The sequence below is a fragment of the Pogonomyrmex barbatus genome, unplaced genomic scaffold, assembly GCF_055798465.1.
Source record: "Pogonomyrmex barbatus isolate J1 unplaced genomic scaffold, ASM5579846v1 scaffold15, whole genome shotgun sequence".
NCBI classification, from domain to species: Eukaryota; Metazoa; Arthropoda; class Insecta; order Hymenoptera; family Formicidae; genus Pogonomyrmex; species Pogonomyrmex barbatus.
In genome coordinates, this window is record NW_028297111.1 from 1,440,507 (window position 1) to 1,456,960 (window position 16,454).

Below are 16,454 nucleotides of genomic sequence, written 5' to 3' on the forward strand. Positions count from 1 at the left end.
TGCATGGTGTCAGGAAACAAGAGGTGCTCGTCAGGTAGGCCTAATTTGGATTCGTTCTGTGCAGATATGGCGTTGGAACAATCGCCTTCCATATATTGGAAAATAATAGCAAAATAAACAAATTTGTGACTACGTGACTACGTGTGATTCGATAATAGAGAATTTAATAATTATTAATAATAAAAGTCACAATTAGTCACGGTAGTTTTTAATTAAATAAATTTATTAATTGTCCTTTCCTTATTTATACTACATTTTGAATATTGCGAGAAAAACGCTGAGTGACTGATATATTAATATGGCCGGCTACTTGGTCCACCATCCTCATTGGTCCATTCTCATTTTCATGCGCAAGAACATACCTTGTTTCTTTACATTATGCCTTAGCCTGGATCCTCATGCAACACCGACGTTTTGACACCGAGCGCTGATTGGTGAAAAATGGATAATGGGGATAAATAGTAAAGATTCATTCGCCGTTTTATCCCCACTACTTATTTTTCACCAATCAACATCTGTGTCAAAGCGCTGGTGTCTGCATGAGGCTTACGCCATGATCGCAACATATACTCTCTTGGTATTCTTTATTCAATGATATCGGTAGAAATCTATACTTGAAATGCATATTCTATGGCAACGGAACAAGAACGCGTAAACTAGCGCAAACCGAGCAACGAACCGCAGTGAATAGTTGAGTGAACGTTTGTGGGCCATTGTAGCCGGTATCGATTTGTAGTTCTCGTCAGGTTTTTCATTTAATTACTGACGCTCACACGACTTGAGCGTCTGCATCGACACAATCAGCAAATGCGGTGCCGTTATGACGAATCCGTTCGTCGCCGCATATCATATGCGATTCGGCGACTCGTGTGGTAGTTCCTCACGCGCGAACAGAAGACTCCGCCAAGTAATGGTATGCCGGGATGCTAACGAGTAGCCTAGCCGATCACCGAATAACGGACAACATGATAGCTCACAGTAGCCGTGCACCGGGAGGCGATACGTTTCTGCATACGTGAGCTACGACCGGCTGGAGGCGGGTGGGCGGTAGGGAGGGACGGGAAAGTTTAGGCTACGATGAGTACTGACAGTCATGATCAGACGAAATCCTGCAGAACATTCGCGAAGAGCGAAGAGGAAAGCGCATTCGATGGTAAACGGATTAAGAAGGAGCGCAATGACATTTGTGTGGAGAATGGCGACGTTGCTGCTGTTACCGCCACCGTCACCACCTCTACCCCTTCAACCGCCGCCACGGTCATCGCTTCTGTTGCTGCTGTTTCTACTCCTGCTGCTACTATCACCACCACTACCATCACTACTACCGCAACTATTACTACTAATGCTATTACTACTACTAGTACCACTGCTACTACCGTTCTTGAGAAACGACAGCCACCAGCTGGCAGATTTGCCTCGAATGGTTTTCACGGAGATGGCGATCAGCTGCAAGATCTTATCACAACTAAATTTGCGACCTTGAACAACCATGGCGCCTCTTCTAAGCAAGACAAGATTCGGATTATGATAGAGGATAGCATTAGGTTAAGTCGGTTTTAAATTTTCAAGAAATGCATAATCGCTTCTTTTTATTTTCCATTTTTTTCTGAAATTATATTATAGTTATGATTATATTGTTATACTTTCATTCTCTTGGATTTATTATTATTTTTCTAACTTAACTTTTCTTAACTTACTTTTGTCATGTAACTCTAGTAAAATGTTAACAATATCTTAGTAGTTTGTCAGCAGATTTAAATGAAATTTTGTGGCATTGATATCATATTAAACTTCAAAAATAAAACAGAATCTTGACTTGTAAGGATTTATATGATTAATATATGATTAATTACTATTTTTCTCATTCTTTTATTCACAACTTTCAATTTTCTAGATAATCTTATAAAATCATAGAAATATATAGAGAAATTTATTAAGGCTTCTGTTTATCTTACTCTCAGATTGTGTGATGTCAGAAGTGAGAAGATAAACAATAAAAATTCTTGCAAAATATATTTAAATAGAAATATTTTTCAATAAAACAATATTTGCAAGACAATTGATAGACAATTATTGCATTAAATAGAATAGACTTATAAGATATATTAAAAACTTTTTTTTGTTTCAAGGAGGAATTGAGTTGCATTTACTTCTATTATTGTTATACTTTATATATTATTAATTTGTCATAGCTGTGATTTTAATTTTTTTAATTTTTTGTTAATATAAAATTCATTTTCAAATATATGATTATTTATCAATTAATGAAAAGAGTTTTTGATATATTTTACAAGTTGCTTCATTTATAAGTATTTCATTTATAAGTATTTTTTTATTGAAGAATACTTTTATTTTAATATATCTTATAGAGAATTTTTATTGTGTTTTTCTCAATTCTAACTTCATAATTTCAGATAATAGTGATAAATGAACAAGAGCCTTAAATCTAGAATATGTTGATTACAATTGTAATCAACATGGTAAATAAAATAATATCATACAGTAATTATTTAATTGGAATATATTATTAAATAGTTACAAGATGGCAGATTCTTTGGTTTTAGTTGATAATATGTTATTATATCTTACTATCAGATTTTATTATATTTTTGACATTCTACCAATAATACTTAGGAGAATTTTCACAAAATTGGTTTGAGAACATTTTGCTGCATCTAATATGTTTCTTTAAATTCTTTCTCAAAATTTATATCTTATATATAGTAACAGCAGTTATATCTTATATATAGTAGCAGGAATTATGTCTTATATATATATAGTAGTAGGAATCCAAATGTTTTACTTGACTATTCTATCATTAAATTATCCAATATTTTTGTGAATGTGTGTGTGTGTGTGTGTGTGTGTGTGTGTGTGTGTGTGTATGCGCGCGCGCGTGCGCATGTGTGTGTGTGTGTAAGAAGAGAAATTTATTATTTATATAAAAAATTTATTAGTAAATGAAAAGATTGCAAATTCTTTTTTCTTAATAATATACAATATAAAGCATGATATAAAGGATATGTAGATTTTTAAATATAAAAACATTTATGTTCTTTATAAATTTCTTCATGTTTAGAGAATGCTTGAAAAACATTAGATATATCTTTTTACAGATTTTATTGTTCTAATGATATCATTTAATAAATTATTTATATTCTTATATGATTCATGAAAAATTTTGTGTTAGATATTCTGTATTTAAAGTTTATCAGCATCTAAATCTTATACTTTATGCTTTTGTATTTGAGAGATTATTTTGCTTTAATAAAAATTAATAATATGTGTTATCTTTTTAATTCATAGTGAAGAATCTAAGGCACATGTAGACGAGATTTTCTCACAAGTGGAACAACTTAAGATAGAGGAAAAGTTATTATTGTACCTGAAACTTCCATTACTGCTGACAAATCCAAGTGGGACCGTCGATCCATTGAGACAACCACTAAATCCATTAGGAAATCGTTATGAAATTCATCAGACTATCATGTGGATTAAGACACATTTAGAAGAAGACCCAGATGTATCTCTACCGAAGCAAGAAGTATATGATGAATACAAGTAAATTTTTTTCAATATATAAAATACATTTGTACTTCTCAACTGGTATTTTTTATACAATATTTTACTCATTTGTTTATGTATTTATTGTCTACTAATAGTTTCTTATCGAATTTGCATTAAAAATTAAAATAAGTTCAAACAGAAGAATGGCTTTATTTAAGCAAATATTGATTTAATTATGTCTAATACATCTACGTAATCTAACAAACAACTTTTTGCCTAAACATTTTTTGAAGATATTACATATAATTTTTATTTTTAGCATGTATTGTGTAAGAAATTCTATGAAACCATTATCAACGGCTGATTTTGGAAAAGTCATGAAACAGGTATATCCGCGAGTGCGTCCTCGTAGGTTGGGTACACGAGGCAATTCTCGCTACTGTTATGCTGGTATGCGTAAGCGAATTAAATTGGATCCTCCAACACTGCCAAAGATATCTGGTTCTCAAACTGTAAGTAACAAACCAGTAAATGCAATATATTTTCCATTAGTTCCATAGTTTCCATAGTTCTATTTAATATATTTTGTTAATAAAACTGCTACATTATTTAAAAAAAATTATTTAGATTTCCTTTATATATCTTTTTCTCTCTCTTTTATCTTTTATTCATTTTTTTTTAAATTATTTCTTATATTAAGCATTGCACTTATATTAGTATTATATAATATTATCACATTATTATATTATTATAATTATTATATTGGGTATATTTTTATTGCTATTTTTTAAATTTATAAATTTAAGGCTCGGTTCTCTCGCGGCGCGACATGGATTGTATGACATCAGAGGCGAGAAATGACATGTAAAAAGTTTCTTGTATTATATAGCTTCATTTTGTACTTTTCTCTTAAAAACATGATATTCTCATATTCTTAAAACTTGTAAAAAAATGTCAGAAAGTAAGATATCTGTTCAATAAATCACATAAAAGTTTAGCTATCAGAAATCACCAGATCATTAGATCTAATTGTTTCTAATAGCTGAGTAGTGACCATTATTACAAGAATTATTTTGCTTTTATATGATTTATTGGACAAATACTTTTTGGTATTACAAGTTTTAAGAAAATGAAAATATCATGTTTTTAAGGAAAAAGTATAAAATAAAAACTATATGACTCAAGAAATTTTTTATATGTTCTCGCCTCTGACGTTATAATTCATATATATGGCTGCAGCGGGAGGCTGAGTCTTAATATATAAATATGTTAATGTATGACTTGTGACTATAATATTAAAATATATAATATTATAATATTATAATATTAAATTTAGGAAGAAAATTCGGAGGAAAATATCACTGAGGAAATGCTAGGCGCTGCATCTGCACTGATAAGAGAATGGGCGGAAAAAGTTTTGGGCCTGAAATTTTCAAATTTGTGTGCCTTAGCGCGACATCTTGTTGATAATTTTCGTGTCGATACCCGATCTCTGGCTGCTGTATGCATTCTTTCAGTTTCAGATCAATGTGATGCTTCGCCTAATAAAGGTGAATGACATTTGAATTTTACAAATAAAACTCTGTCTTCTTGCAATTGAATCATTAATTCATAATTCTTAATTCAGAGACTGTCTCGGATCTATCAACAACACCTGTAAGTGGTAAGCCTGCTAAGCTTCGTGAAGCTCAATTACAGTTACAACGCAAGCTTCAGCAACGCGAACATATAAAAGATCAGAAATATCGTCCTGATTCCATTATACAGGTATGTAGTATAATATTTTAATTTTAGTAAAAATAAAAATAGAAGTGTGTAAACAAATAAATATTAAGGCTCCCGACTACTTAGAAGAAAGCTAAGAACTCCGCGTTAACGGTAGCAATACGAAAAATTAAAAATTAGAAGCTTATTCATTTTGTTCATCTTATCCTTGTTCTTTTTTATATTAAGTGATGTATTGACATCGAAATTTTTTATTACATTTGATTTCATTATTATGTACTTAATTGTGCAGATGTGATTCGCCTTGTACCTATCAAATTCATAAAAATAAACGGCAGCTAAAGTTATCTTTGAATTTTATATGTAAAAATACATTTTTTACTTCTTTCAACAGCTGTCAAATGTATTTATGTATTTTTTTTCTTTGATTCCTTTGATGTATTTTTTACGGTTATTTATTGACTATCAGAGAAAAGGCTAGTAGCCGTCCATTTTCACAAGTGTCTTAAAGCCATTTCAAGTGTCGTTTTAGTCAAATATCTTTATTTGCAAATTTCATTGTATTTCTCGCCTAGACACAATTCTAATATGTCATGGTAGTCAGGAGCTTTAAATTAACTTTTATGTAGTTATGATGAGACTAAATATAAACATTTAAAACTTTATAATCTGCCATCATGACTTATTCTTTCATTTTTTTTTATCAAAGATGAAATAATTATCTTTATAATTATCTTTGTATTATAATCATATTTTATATTCAATAATAACACATTTTTTATTTTTTATTCCATTTTATGTAATTTCTGTATGTTTATGTTATATTTATTTATTTCCACTACGTATGCTTTATGATTCTTTTCAACTTTAGATATTTTATTTATGTAGCTTTTTTTAATTTTAAACATTTCATTTGTTTATCATGATTTGATTTATTATTGAATAATTTAATTCATATCTTATGCTAATTAGCTTGCAGCCAATGAAAATTAAATAAAATGTAAACTTGTATTTTCTTGATATTATAATTAGTATATAGAAATAAATCAACAATTAAATATTATAATATTTAATTATATTATATTTATATTTATAAAATAATATATTGAAAATCAAGAAAATAGTTAATTTACACAATACTATAAATAGATTAATATTTATGGAAACAATAAAGAAAAAACAAAAAAGATATTTAATATAATAATTATCATGTGACATAAATATAAACGTTCATATAACAAAATAAATATAATTTAAAATAAATTTATAAAAAATAAAAAGCAAAGGAATAAGATTGAAAAGATTAATAAGAAGTTCTATCAATTTTTCCGTCACTTATTAGTCATTTTATTTATTTAAATAATATTTAAAAATATAAAACATTTTTTTTCTTTTAATTTGATTATAATTAACTGAAATTATATTTTTGCATTTAGAATTATAATTGATTTTTACAGAACAAAGAAAAGATTATTGACAATAAAGGAAATATCAACAAAGGATATAAAAAAGTCAAATCCAATCAATCACCTCAAGGTACAAATGCAGCAGCAACAACAGTGGTCGTACAAAACTCATTGGCAAAAGTGAACTTATCTGCTATAGTTTATAATCGGCAAAAAAAAATATTGAAAACTAATAATCAACAGCAACCACAGCAGCGACAAACTTGCAATGTCTCCCAAGAATCTTACTGTGATAATCTAGTGGTACAATCGCGCGAAGATGGACAAAGTAATAGCAATCCTAGAGTAACAATGAGTATAACACAGCGCGATGTCAAAGGTAAAAATTCCAGGAAACGTGCCAATAATCCAATTGTAGTACAGCAAGAGCCCAGTCCTGAAAAACAGACAAAGCTCACAGAAAAAAATTCAGAGCATTCCAACGCTTTGTTACCCAAATTAGCGTCTATCCAACGCGCCGGTAAAATATCAGTGATACTAGCTAGCAATTCAAAATCTATCAAGTGCAAAGCAGTCGAAACTGCGGACAGTCAACTTGCTAAAAACTGTGATATTAACTCGTCAAAGAGTTGTTCCACTAGCACGAGGGAAACGTCCACAGGACTCCTTACGAGGGACCAGATCCGTTTCTTGCAGGATCCACCGGTCTTCAAAGATGAAAAAGTCCGTGATATAGATTCGGATGCTTTGGACGATTATTTAAACGGCGGGAACAATTCGCAAGAGCAGGAGGAAGAGTTGTTACAGTATTTTCAGCAAAGCAGCTCATCTAGTTCCGATGTAGAAACTAGTATCATCGGTTCTGATGCCGAACAGATCTCTCGGTCGGACAAGGTGTCACAATTGCGATTGATACTGCAACAAAACCTGAAAGCACCCATTATCACCGCCGATTTGACACCTGTAACTGTCGTTCAACAGAGCATTGCTGTGGAAAAAGGAGATCCTATACAGAAACATAATCTCATACTCCCAACACTTCTAAATCATCCTAATCCGAGCAATACGCGACGTCGTGTCAGTTTCGAAACGAATGTTGTTGAGCATGTTCAAGAGGCAGCAACGTCAAGTGTAGCTAATACTGTGCCACAGAGTCCAAATACGCGACGCAGAATATTTAATTTCACCCCGATCTCGCCCGGACCGCATTCCCCTATTAACGGTCGCGCATCCAAATCGAACTCGGCAAACGCAAGCCCATTTGTATCTCCGCGTAACACACCAGTGCCGAGATCGCGCAGCAACTTACAAGCCGGTAGTTCCAGATCACGTAGTCAGAAGATGCTTTCTCGCTCCATTTCGTGTAGCGTACCATATACCATTAAGACAACAGACACCTTCATTGTACCAACGTCGAGTGGAGCGGAACACACGCGACATGTGTTGACAGTGGCAACGACTAAATCGTCTGAGGTAAAAATCAAAATTAAATACAATAAATTTAGTACCAATAAGATCAAAATGTAATTAATTGCAAAAATTTATTTTTTTTTAATTTTATTTACACCTAAAAGTATATTAAATGAATAAAATGCTAATTTTTTTTTTTTTTTTTTTAAGATTTTTATGTGATATTAGTCCGTATGTTAAGGTACAGACATACTATACTTACGTGACATGATCTCACATGAGCATCACGTGACCTCATGTGATAAATCGAAAATGTGAATTGACAATGATGATGTTTTTATTATAGATTTTAATTTACTGGAAACACATTATTATCATGTTACGCTTTCTCACGCTACATACGTGTGCTAACATATACTATCACATTCATGATTTCGTACTAGCGCACACTTTTTCAACTCATGTGATATACGTATTGTGTGTAAAAGTATAATATTTAAGAATGGAAGAATTGTTGATCAAAAGTGTACGGAAACATTCCCGTGTTGCATGAAATAAAATTACATCATTATATGGATCAAAGGATGCATCGGAAGACTTGGGAAGAAAATGGACGATATTTTAAAATAATTGAGTTTTTTGTTTTATTTTTACAGATTAGAAAAAATATATAATATATTTCATTAAACCGTATTTGATAATATATGTACTAATTATTCTGTAATCTTTCTTTGAATTTTATCTGTTTGTTAGTTTATTACACTTTTCTTAAAATTATGTATGCAGAGTAATTGCGCAAGTGATAAATATCTCTCCTAAGTATGATACCATGCGTTATTACATCTAACATAATATTACGCGATATCACGTGAGCTCATGTCACCTGAGTACAGTGTGTCTCTACCTTTATTTGATATATTTGAATAGTTCTGATTGAACTTTCAAAATTTAAGAGATTTTCGGTCTTGTAAATATGGGGTGAGAATCGAGTTTGAATCTGCTTTAGATCTTAATCCGAAATCTCATACAATATATGTAATAAGTCTTAAGCTTTTCTAAACTAATTGTAAATAAATTTCGGCAAAAATTTTTTGAGTTACTTTATGTCCTTAAGCTTTAAGAATTGACCAAATCTCAATTAAAAATTTGAAGCATAAAACAGCGCAGAAAATGCTTTTCACCAGGGATTACAACAAAAATTAAGACTTCCTATTGTAGACCGAGGATAAACCATGTCACCCCAAAAATGGTAAAAATGTTAATTTAGATTAGCACACAAGCATTAGTTAACATAACTTATACTTTCTCAAAAACATAAGTTATATTAATATGCGCAAATTTCTAATTAAATATTAAAGAAAGACAGTAGAAAAATATGGGCCATAAACGTGGAAGTCACGGATTTTATAAGTTAAATAAACATTGGTTTGTGAACAAATTTGAAGATTTGAAGCAAACTTTTATTTCAACTTTTATTGCAAATTGTGCTCGAGTATTTGCCGAATTGTCTCTTGACAGATATCTAATCCAATTTCCATTATTTTTAATGTTTACCAGATTTTACGTCGTTCTTGATACAAAATTCATGTGCTAGACACGTGTTAATTTTAAATAAATTTTAATTGTGAAAAAGGATTTGCAAATCTATAAAATTAATACAACAAAATTAAATCAATATAAAAATTATCACATTCTATCGGTAAGACGAGTTTAACATCCCCTTAATTCAATTAAAAAAACAGTATAGGTTGAAACTAATGTCATCATTTATTGCGAATACTTTGAATATAAATTAATTATAATTTAATACTCGGATATTTGCGCTATTAACTCAAATCATAATCAATATTTTATTTTAATTTTTATAAAAATAAAACTACATTCACATTATCAAAGTTTAATATAAAAGTTGAAAATAATTGAAAGAGAATTCTTCTCTTTACAAAAAAAGAATATTAAAATTAAAATGTATCAGAAAATTAAAATGTATCATATTGTTATAAAACATATTTATAAAATGTTTCTTTAATACAGGTCGTTTTGAAAGGACCACCATGCACTGCATTTCTAGACTTGACATCTCAGAAACAATTGTTAATTAATTATCCGAGTCAAGAGAATTTACAAGAAATTAAGAATGTGTATCAGAAAGGTCAACCACCTCCACCAGACCAGGAAATTACAGAGCTTCTTCATGCTGGCAAACATATAAGCAACGAGCAATTATTTTATAGATCGCAATCAGTGCCGTTGCACAGAATGGTGAATCCTATTGTACCATTAATGTCTCCGAGCTCTACGCAACAATATTTGTCATCGGTACAGAGTCAAAGTTTTAATCCATCGACGAGCAGTTCAGTTGCGCCTACTCCAGTACCGAGTGAATACAATGATTTTGGTTCTTCCATCGGACAAGAGAGCACGTATCTATTAGACGATGCAAACTTTATGTCAGATGAGCAGGAATTTTTGATGACAGACAAGGGGATTACGTCGGAAAACATCAATAATATTCTTACGATCTTGGACGAGGAGCGTCAGTCAAATTTGCAAATGTTATCTGAACAAACTACGGAAGAGACATTAAACAATGCGATCGTTCTTGATACTTTGCCAAATACCAATTTAAATTTAACAGAAGAGGATATGTTGGATCCGTCAAACATACTCGTCGACGCTGGCGGGGCATTACAAAAAATAATTCAATCGCGTTCATATCCGAACACGCCATTGCCAGTGCCAGTATCTGCGTACATGCCATCATATACAGAAGACAGTAATGGTTCCAGATCATATCCATCAACGCCTTTGCACACAATGCAATCTCAGGACGTGTATCAGGATTCAGGCGAGCCGATATTGTCCAATCCCATCCTTAATTCTCATCCTCTTACTTTACAGAGTGACGCAACAAACGTTGCTGTCGCTACTGCAACTGGTGCTACCAGTAGCACCGACGTTGACGTTGCTGCAACAGCTGCTTCTTCCAATAGTCTCTGTAGAAATGTTGCTGATCTTCTTGAGGCCAGTTTTCTCGGAGAAACCAATGCAGAGACGGATGATCTGGATCCTCTTGGTAGTTTTGACGGCCTGCAAGATATGGATTCGTTGACGCCGCTGTTTAACGAAGTTACGGAGCCTAATCGTTGAGATCATCTTTTCGATCTGCAATCATAATTTCACATTTGCATAGAGAAAGGTGATAAAATATAGACTGTTTTGGTCCGGTGGTTCTCAATCGTATTATCTCATAGATCATTTTAGAATAAATGAAAAGCGGCGTTAGAAACAAGATGTATAAGTAAATTTTAATAAGTACTAGGATATTATTCAATTTTAAGATAGTAGGATATTTCGAAATCTTGCGTATCTATTACAATGTAATTTGATTATACGACAATTTAAATATTTTAATTATTTTTTACTGCAAATTATGTATATAGATTTCTTATACGAAACATTATTTCAGATTAGTAAATTATATTTTGACATGCAATTTACTATCTAAGATTGAAGCTCTATCGACGATTATTTAATCTTCATCGCAATAAAAAATAGTGTCAAAATGTCTAAAAAATTCATTAGATTTTAAAAGGTGTTTTTAATGTTTTTAAATTATTAAAAATTATACATCGTTAAATGATACATATAAAGAGGAATGTTTGTTTTTTTTTCTACGAAACTGTTTTATTCTTAACAAAGCTTATGATCCCCTTTGCAACGCGAAAATTGAATATACAAATTTTAAATGCGAGTTGTGTCTTATTCTGAATATACTGAACATTTCATATGAGAATATAATTTGAATTAACTATATATTTTGTCTGTTCTATTATTTCAAATATCTCTGTGAAACTGAATTTATATTTATATACATATTTGTATACATAAAATGTTCAATTTTATTATAATTATTTATCACTCATTTTATATTCATAGAATCAAATCAAAAATATGCTCAAACAAAAGTTTTAAGATTTTAAGAGGGACGTATTTTAATGTTATTGATTTGACATTGAATAGTTGTTTTGAGGTTCCTGAGTACTCAGTTAAGAACTCTGCGTTGACGGTAGCGATGTACCATTGCGGTGAAAAATAGAAAGTCATTCATTCTTGTTTATTCTTATTCTTGTCCTTGTTCATCTTTGTATAAATGACGTGCAGCAACGAAATTTTTTGTTACACTTAATTTTATTATTATGTGCTTAATTGTGTAGATGTGACTTGTCTTGTACTTATCAAATTCGTAAAAATGAACGACAGCTAAAGTTACCTTTGAATGTTATATGTAAAAGTATATTTTTCATTTCTTTTATTTCTCATCAACCATATATTTTCTGCCTAGACTTCATTTCACATGCTTTTCATTTATTGACTGTCAAGAAGAAAAAGGATTGTTCATTTTCATTCTTAAAGCCATCACAAGTGTTGTTTTAGTCAATTATTATTTGTAAATTAAGTGCAACAAATTTTATTGTCATTTCTCTCCTATGACATCATAATTCCAATATAGCCGCGATAGCTACTCAGGAGCCTTAAGTCAAGATCATTAGTATTTTTAAAATTGAATTATATGATTTTTTTTTACGTAATATGATTTCTCTCTTACTCGGGATATGAAGGTATTAAGGTAAAATTATTAATAAATCAAGTTAATTAAATAAATATATGTTATATGATATATAATTATACTTTTTTTTTCAATTGTACCTTAATACTTTTATATAGACTAATATGATTTTTTTATAGATTAATGTGACAAATCAATTGATGTGAAGAATATACATAGTTACTTTAAAAATTATACAATTTGCAATATGTAATTATATATTTCTTTGGGATATCTATATATTTTCATAATTAAATTAAATTATCGATATTTTATGAAACGGTATTTTTTGTACATAAAATTTATTAATTTTTATTTCATTGTTTTAATCTGATTGACAAATTATTTAATTTTTTTTCGTTATTCTATAAGATATCTAGCTATAAAGCCTGATAAAGTAATTAGGAAAAAGTCTATCTAAAAAGTATTCCAAACATTTTTATCTTATATTTCAAGAGAAAAGAAGAAAAGACCAATTTTATATGATGCTTAATTATTTTATATAATTCTTAATCTTGCAAACATGTACGGATAAAATTTATTTAACGAAATAAATAGTAGGTATTTGATGTGATTTCCAAGTATTGAAAAGGTTGAGAACCACTTATGTAATTATTTATCAAAATAACAAAACTAAATACGCCACTGCCAGTAATGATGTTTCCTTGATAATTTTTTTCGGTTATTATGTGAAGTGAGCAAAGATATTTGATTAAAATTTATTTGATATTAAATTAAGCGATAATACAAACCAGAATGAATAACTCTCCTTATCAATACTTGCTACGGGCAGTTATAACACAAAACAAATTATAAAACAAATCACGCATTAGAATACAATGTATTTATTAAATGCACAAATAATTTTAGATAAGGATTAATCTTGGTATAATCGTATAAGGGTCGATCCATATATTTTAACTTTACATTTAAAATCCAAAGTCAAGTAGCTATATCCACGATACTGCATGTTTAAAAAAATTATGCTTTGCACTCACTGCTTTTGAAGAAAAACATTCATTAGTGAAAGAAGACTGACGTAGACATCTGATCATTTCCTGAATAAATATTTGTTACAAAACGTAAATATTTGTTACATCAAGAGACACGTTGACTTGACGTAGCTCGCGTCAAGTATATACGTAGCGTTTCATGCGCGCGAGATGAGTCTGTGAATCTTTATGCAAGCCGGCCAATTCTGAGATTATCGAATCTCAGAAATGATTGGATGGATCAAGTTCTATATCTCTATGCTTAACTATAGCTTTGGTTTGATCCATTGTATGGATGTTTCAAAAGCGGAGATCAATCGTTCGCGCAATGATTGGTGATCTCTAAAAATAATCGTTCGCGAAGTGATTGGGGATCCAAAAACAAGAAAAAAGGTCAGTATGAACATAGATCCAGAAATCCATTGTTTTCGAATCATTCTCATTTCTATCAGGCTGAAATTTTTAATTGCTTTGCTTTTGAATTTTTTTTATTAAAATCGAAAGAAAACATGATCCTTATGAGTTTTATAACAATTAAAGTTAAATAAACACATTGCGGGCTGTTTTAGCACCGTCCGGAATGTATCCACGTCGAGATACAGCCCGTTTAGCATCTCTTGGCAGAGATCAAGATCCTACATCCTGAGTGGTGCTGAAGCCTGCAACTTTTATTTGACTTTAATTAAGCTCAGTTATTAAGCTCAGAAAGATCCATTCTTTTTTCAATTTTGATAAAAAAATTCGAGAGCAAAATTCAAGACCAATTTGAAATTTCAAAATAAAAATGACAAAAACTCGAGAACAACGTATTTTCCGGCCTATGTTCATACTAACTTTTTTCTTGAATTTCCAATTCCCGAGTTATTAACCTCCACTTTTGAAACATGCTACATAAGAAAACTTTCTATATTTTCTCTAAATCTTAGGGGCGGAGATTTTAATATAAAGTTACGATATATAAATTCTTATTTGCCAAGAAACATCTTAGTCGTCTTTGTACGGTTATTTTTACATCACTAGCATAATATGGAACTTGCATTTTGAAAATATCTACATTATATTTGTACTTATAGTATCTCCATTGTGATTTTTTAATTGTTAAATTTTAAATTCAATATTGAGTAAAAATTAAATGCTTTAATTATTAAACTGAATGTTGATCTAAGAATAAATATTTCTGATGTAATGAAACTTTTATTTTTTATTTTCAGAACTTACTTAGTTTTTAAAATTTAGAAATAAATAAAATAGAATAAAAAAAATAAAAATTATGGAACACATTATATATTTTAAATTAATATAAGCTAGTATGATTGAATTAATATTATTTATAAACAAATATTATTAATTCTTATGTCTCTGTATTATGAAAAAATAATGATTAAAGATTTAATTGTATTAGAAATATAATTTATTAAGATTCGTGGCTCTTTCGTTGCAGCCATATTGGTTTATGACATCAGGCAAAAGATGACGTGCAATAATTTTCTTGCGACGTATAGTTTTATTTCTTATTTTTCCCTTAAAAATATAATAAGTGTGTGTTTCTGAAATATGCAAAAAATAAACTTGCAAATTGTCGTTAATGTTTAATTTCGCACTTAATTGTGTGGCCATTACAAAGTGGCTTCGTGGTCCATCGAAAGTGATGGAAGTAACTAAAATTCTTGTTTCATGTAGAAATGTTAACGTATCGTTTAGTATATTCGTTTGTTCCGTGCTATTCAACGAGTTTATAAAATAATACGCAGTTGGAATCTTCCAATGATCATTGACTGCTACAATCATAAATACAACAACACTGAAAGCTTCAGGTAAGTCAAGATCATTCATGTGTTTTCCAAAATTAATATATCCTACATATTCATTTTTATTCCATTGCACTTTTTTTCTAATCGTCATATCATCCATAATTAAGGCTTATTTCTTTCCTTTTGCGCGCAGTTTCAGATTTTTCTTTTAAAAATTTTGGAATGCAGGTTTGCATATTCCAGAGTTATTTTATCTACATTGATATACCAGGAACGAATTGTACTTTGATGCGGTAAAATTTTCATAAATGTTTCTTGTACACTTGTATTCGGTCGAATTCGGCGGCACGACGTGGAATATATTCCACGCAGGCCGTTTCGCAATTAATCATGAGAATTGTTAAAGAGATGAAAATTGGCGCAACGCGCCTTACGCCCGACAGATCTGCAACTTAGACGGTTGGCGGTTGACGGAACGATGCGGAGAAAGTAGGCATCGTTACACAATCACGATAAGCGACACTGCATATCGAGATAATATTATAATTCGCATTGTACATGAAATGTTCGTATTATTCGCAACTATTCACCACCGAAGAACTATTTCACCGCACTAACTGGCAGCAATTTGTTGAACTATCATTGCTTCGTACGCTCGCTGCAACTCGTTGAACTATCATTGTTTAGAATTTATTATTTTAATAAAATAATTATATCGTTATATTGTGACTTCATGCTCTCGCTCAATCTTATCTCACTCCCCATTTGATGATCGATTGACAATTATCTGCGCGGGAACCATTTTAATGTTAATGCTTTTTTATTGTCCACATTTTTTTAATCATTCTTTCAAATTATTTTCTATATGTTTGTGTTCTTTTTGCATAGCGTAAAAAATTTTCTTAAAATTTTCTTAAAATAATTGATTGATTTGGTTGTATAAACATTTTGATTTCAATATTTATTTTTACGATCCCGTTTTAAGATAATTTAAAGATAATTTTGTTATCTTAATTTTTACATATACTATAAATTTAATGCTTATTAATATCAA

General features: G+C 30.4%; 1 protein-coding gene and 1 long non-coding RNA gene across 2 annotated transcripts; one reads left to right on the forward strand and one right to left on the reverse strand.

Annotated features, from left to right (window-relative positions):
* The first annotated feature begins 617 nt into the window (after positions 1 to 617).
* Positions 618 to 11,864, forward strand: LOC105425456 (uncharacterized). The gene is made up of 7 exons (XM_011636236.2): positions 618 to 1,544; positions 3,307 to 3,561; positions 3,827 to 4,019; positions 4,844 to 5,057; positions 5,135 to 5,274; positions 6,690 to 8,111; positions 10,083 to 11,864. The coding sequence occupies exons 1-7, from the start codon at positions 1,078 to 1,080 to the stop codon at positions 11,196 to 11,198; spliced, it is 3,807 nt and encodes a 1,268-aa protein (XP_011634538.2). The 5' UTR covers positions 618 to 1,077; the 3' UTR covers positions 11,199 to 11,864.
* LOC148937221 (uncharacterized) lies at positions 9,793 to 15,972 on the reverse strand. The gene is made up of 2 exons (XR_016138580.1): positions 15,685 to 15,972; positions 9,793 to 11,213 (listed from the first exon to the last, which is right to left on the reverse strand). It is a non-coding gene; the product is annotated as an uncharacterized LOC148937221 (long non-coding RNA).
* Positions 15,973 to 16,454: the final 482 nt, after the last annotated feature.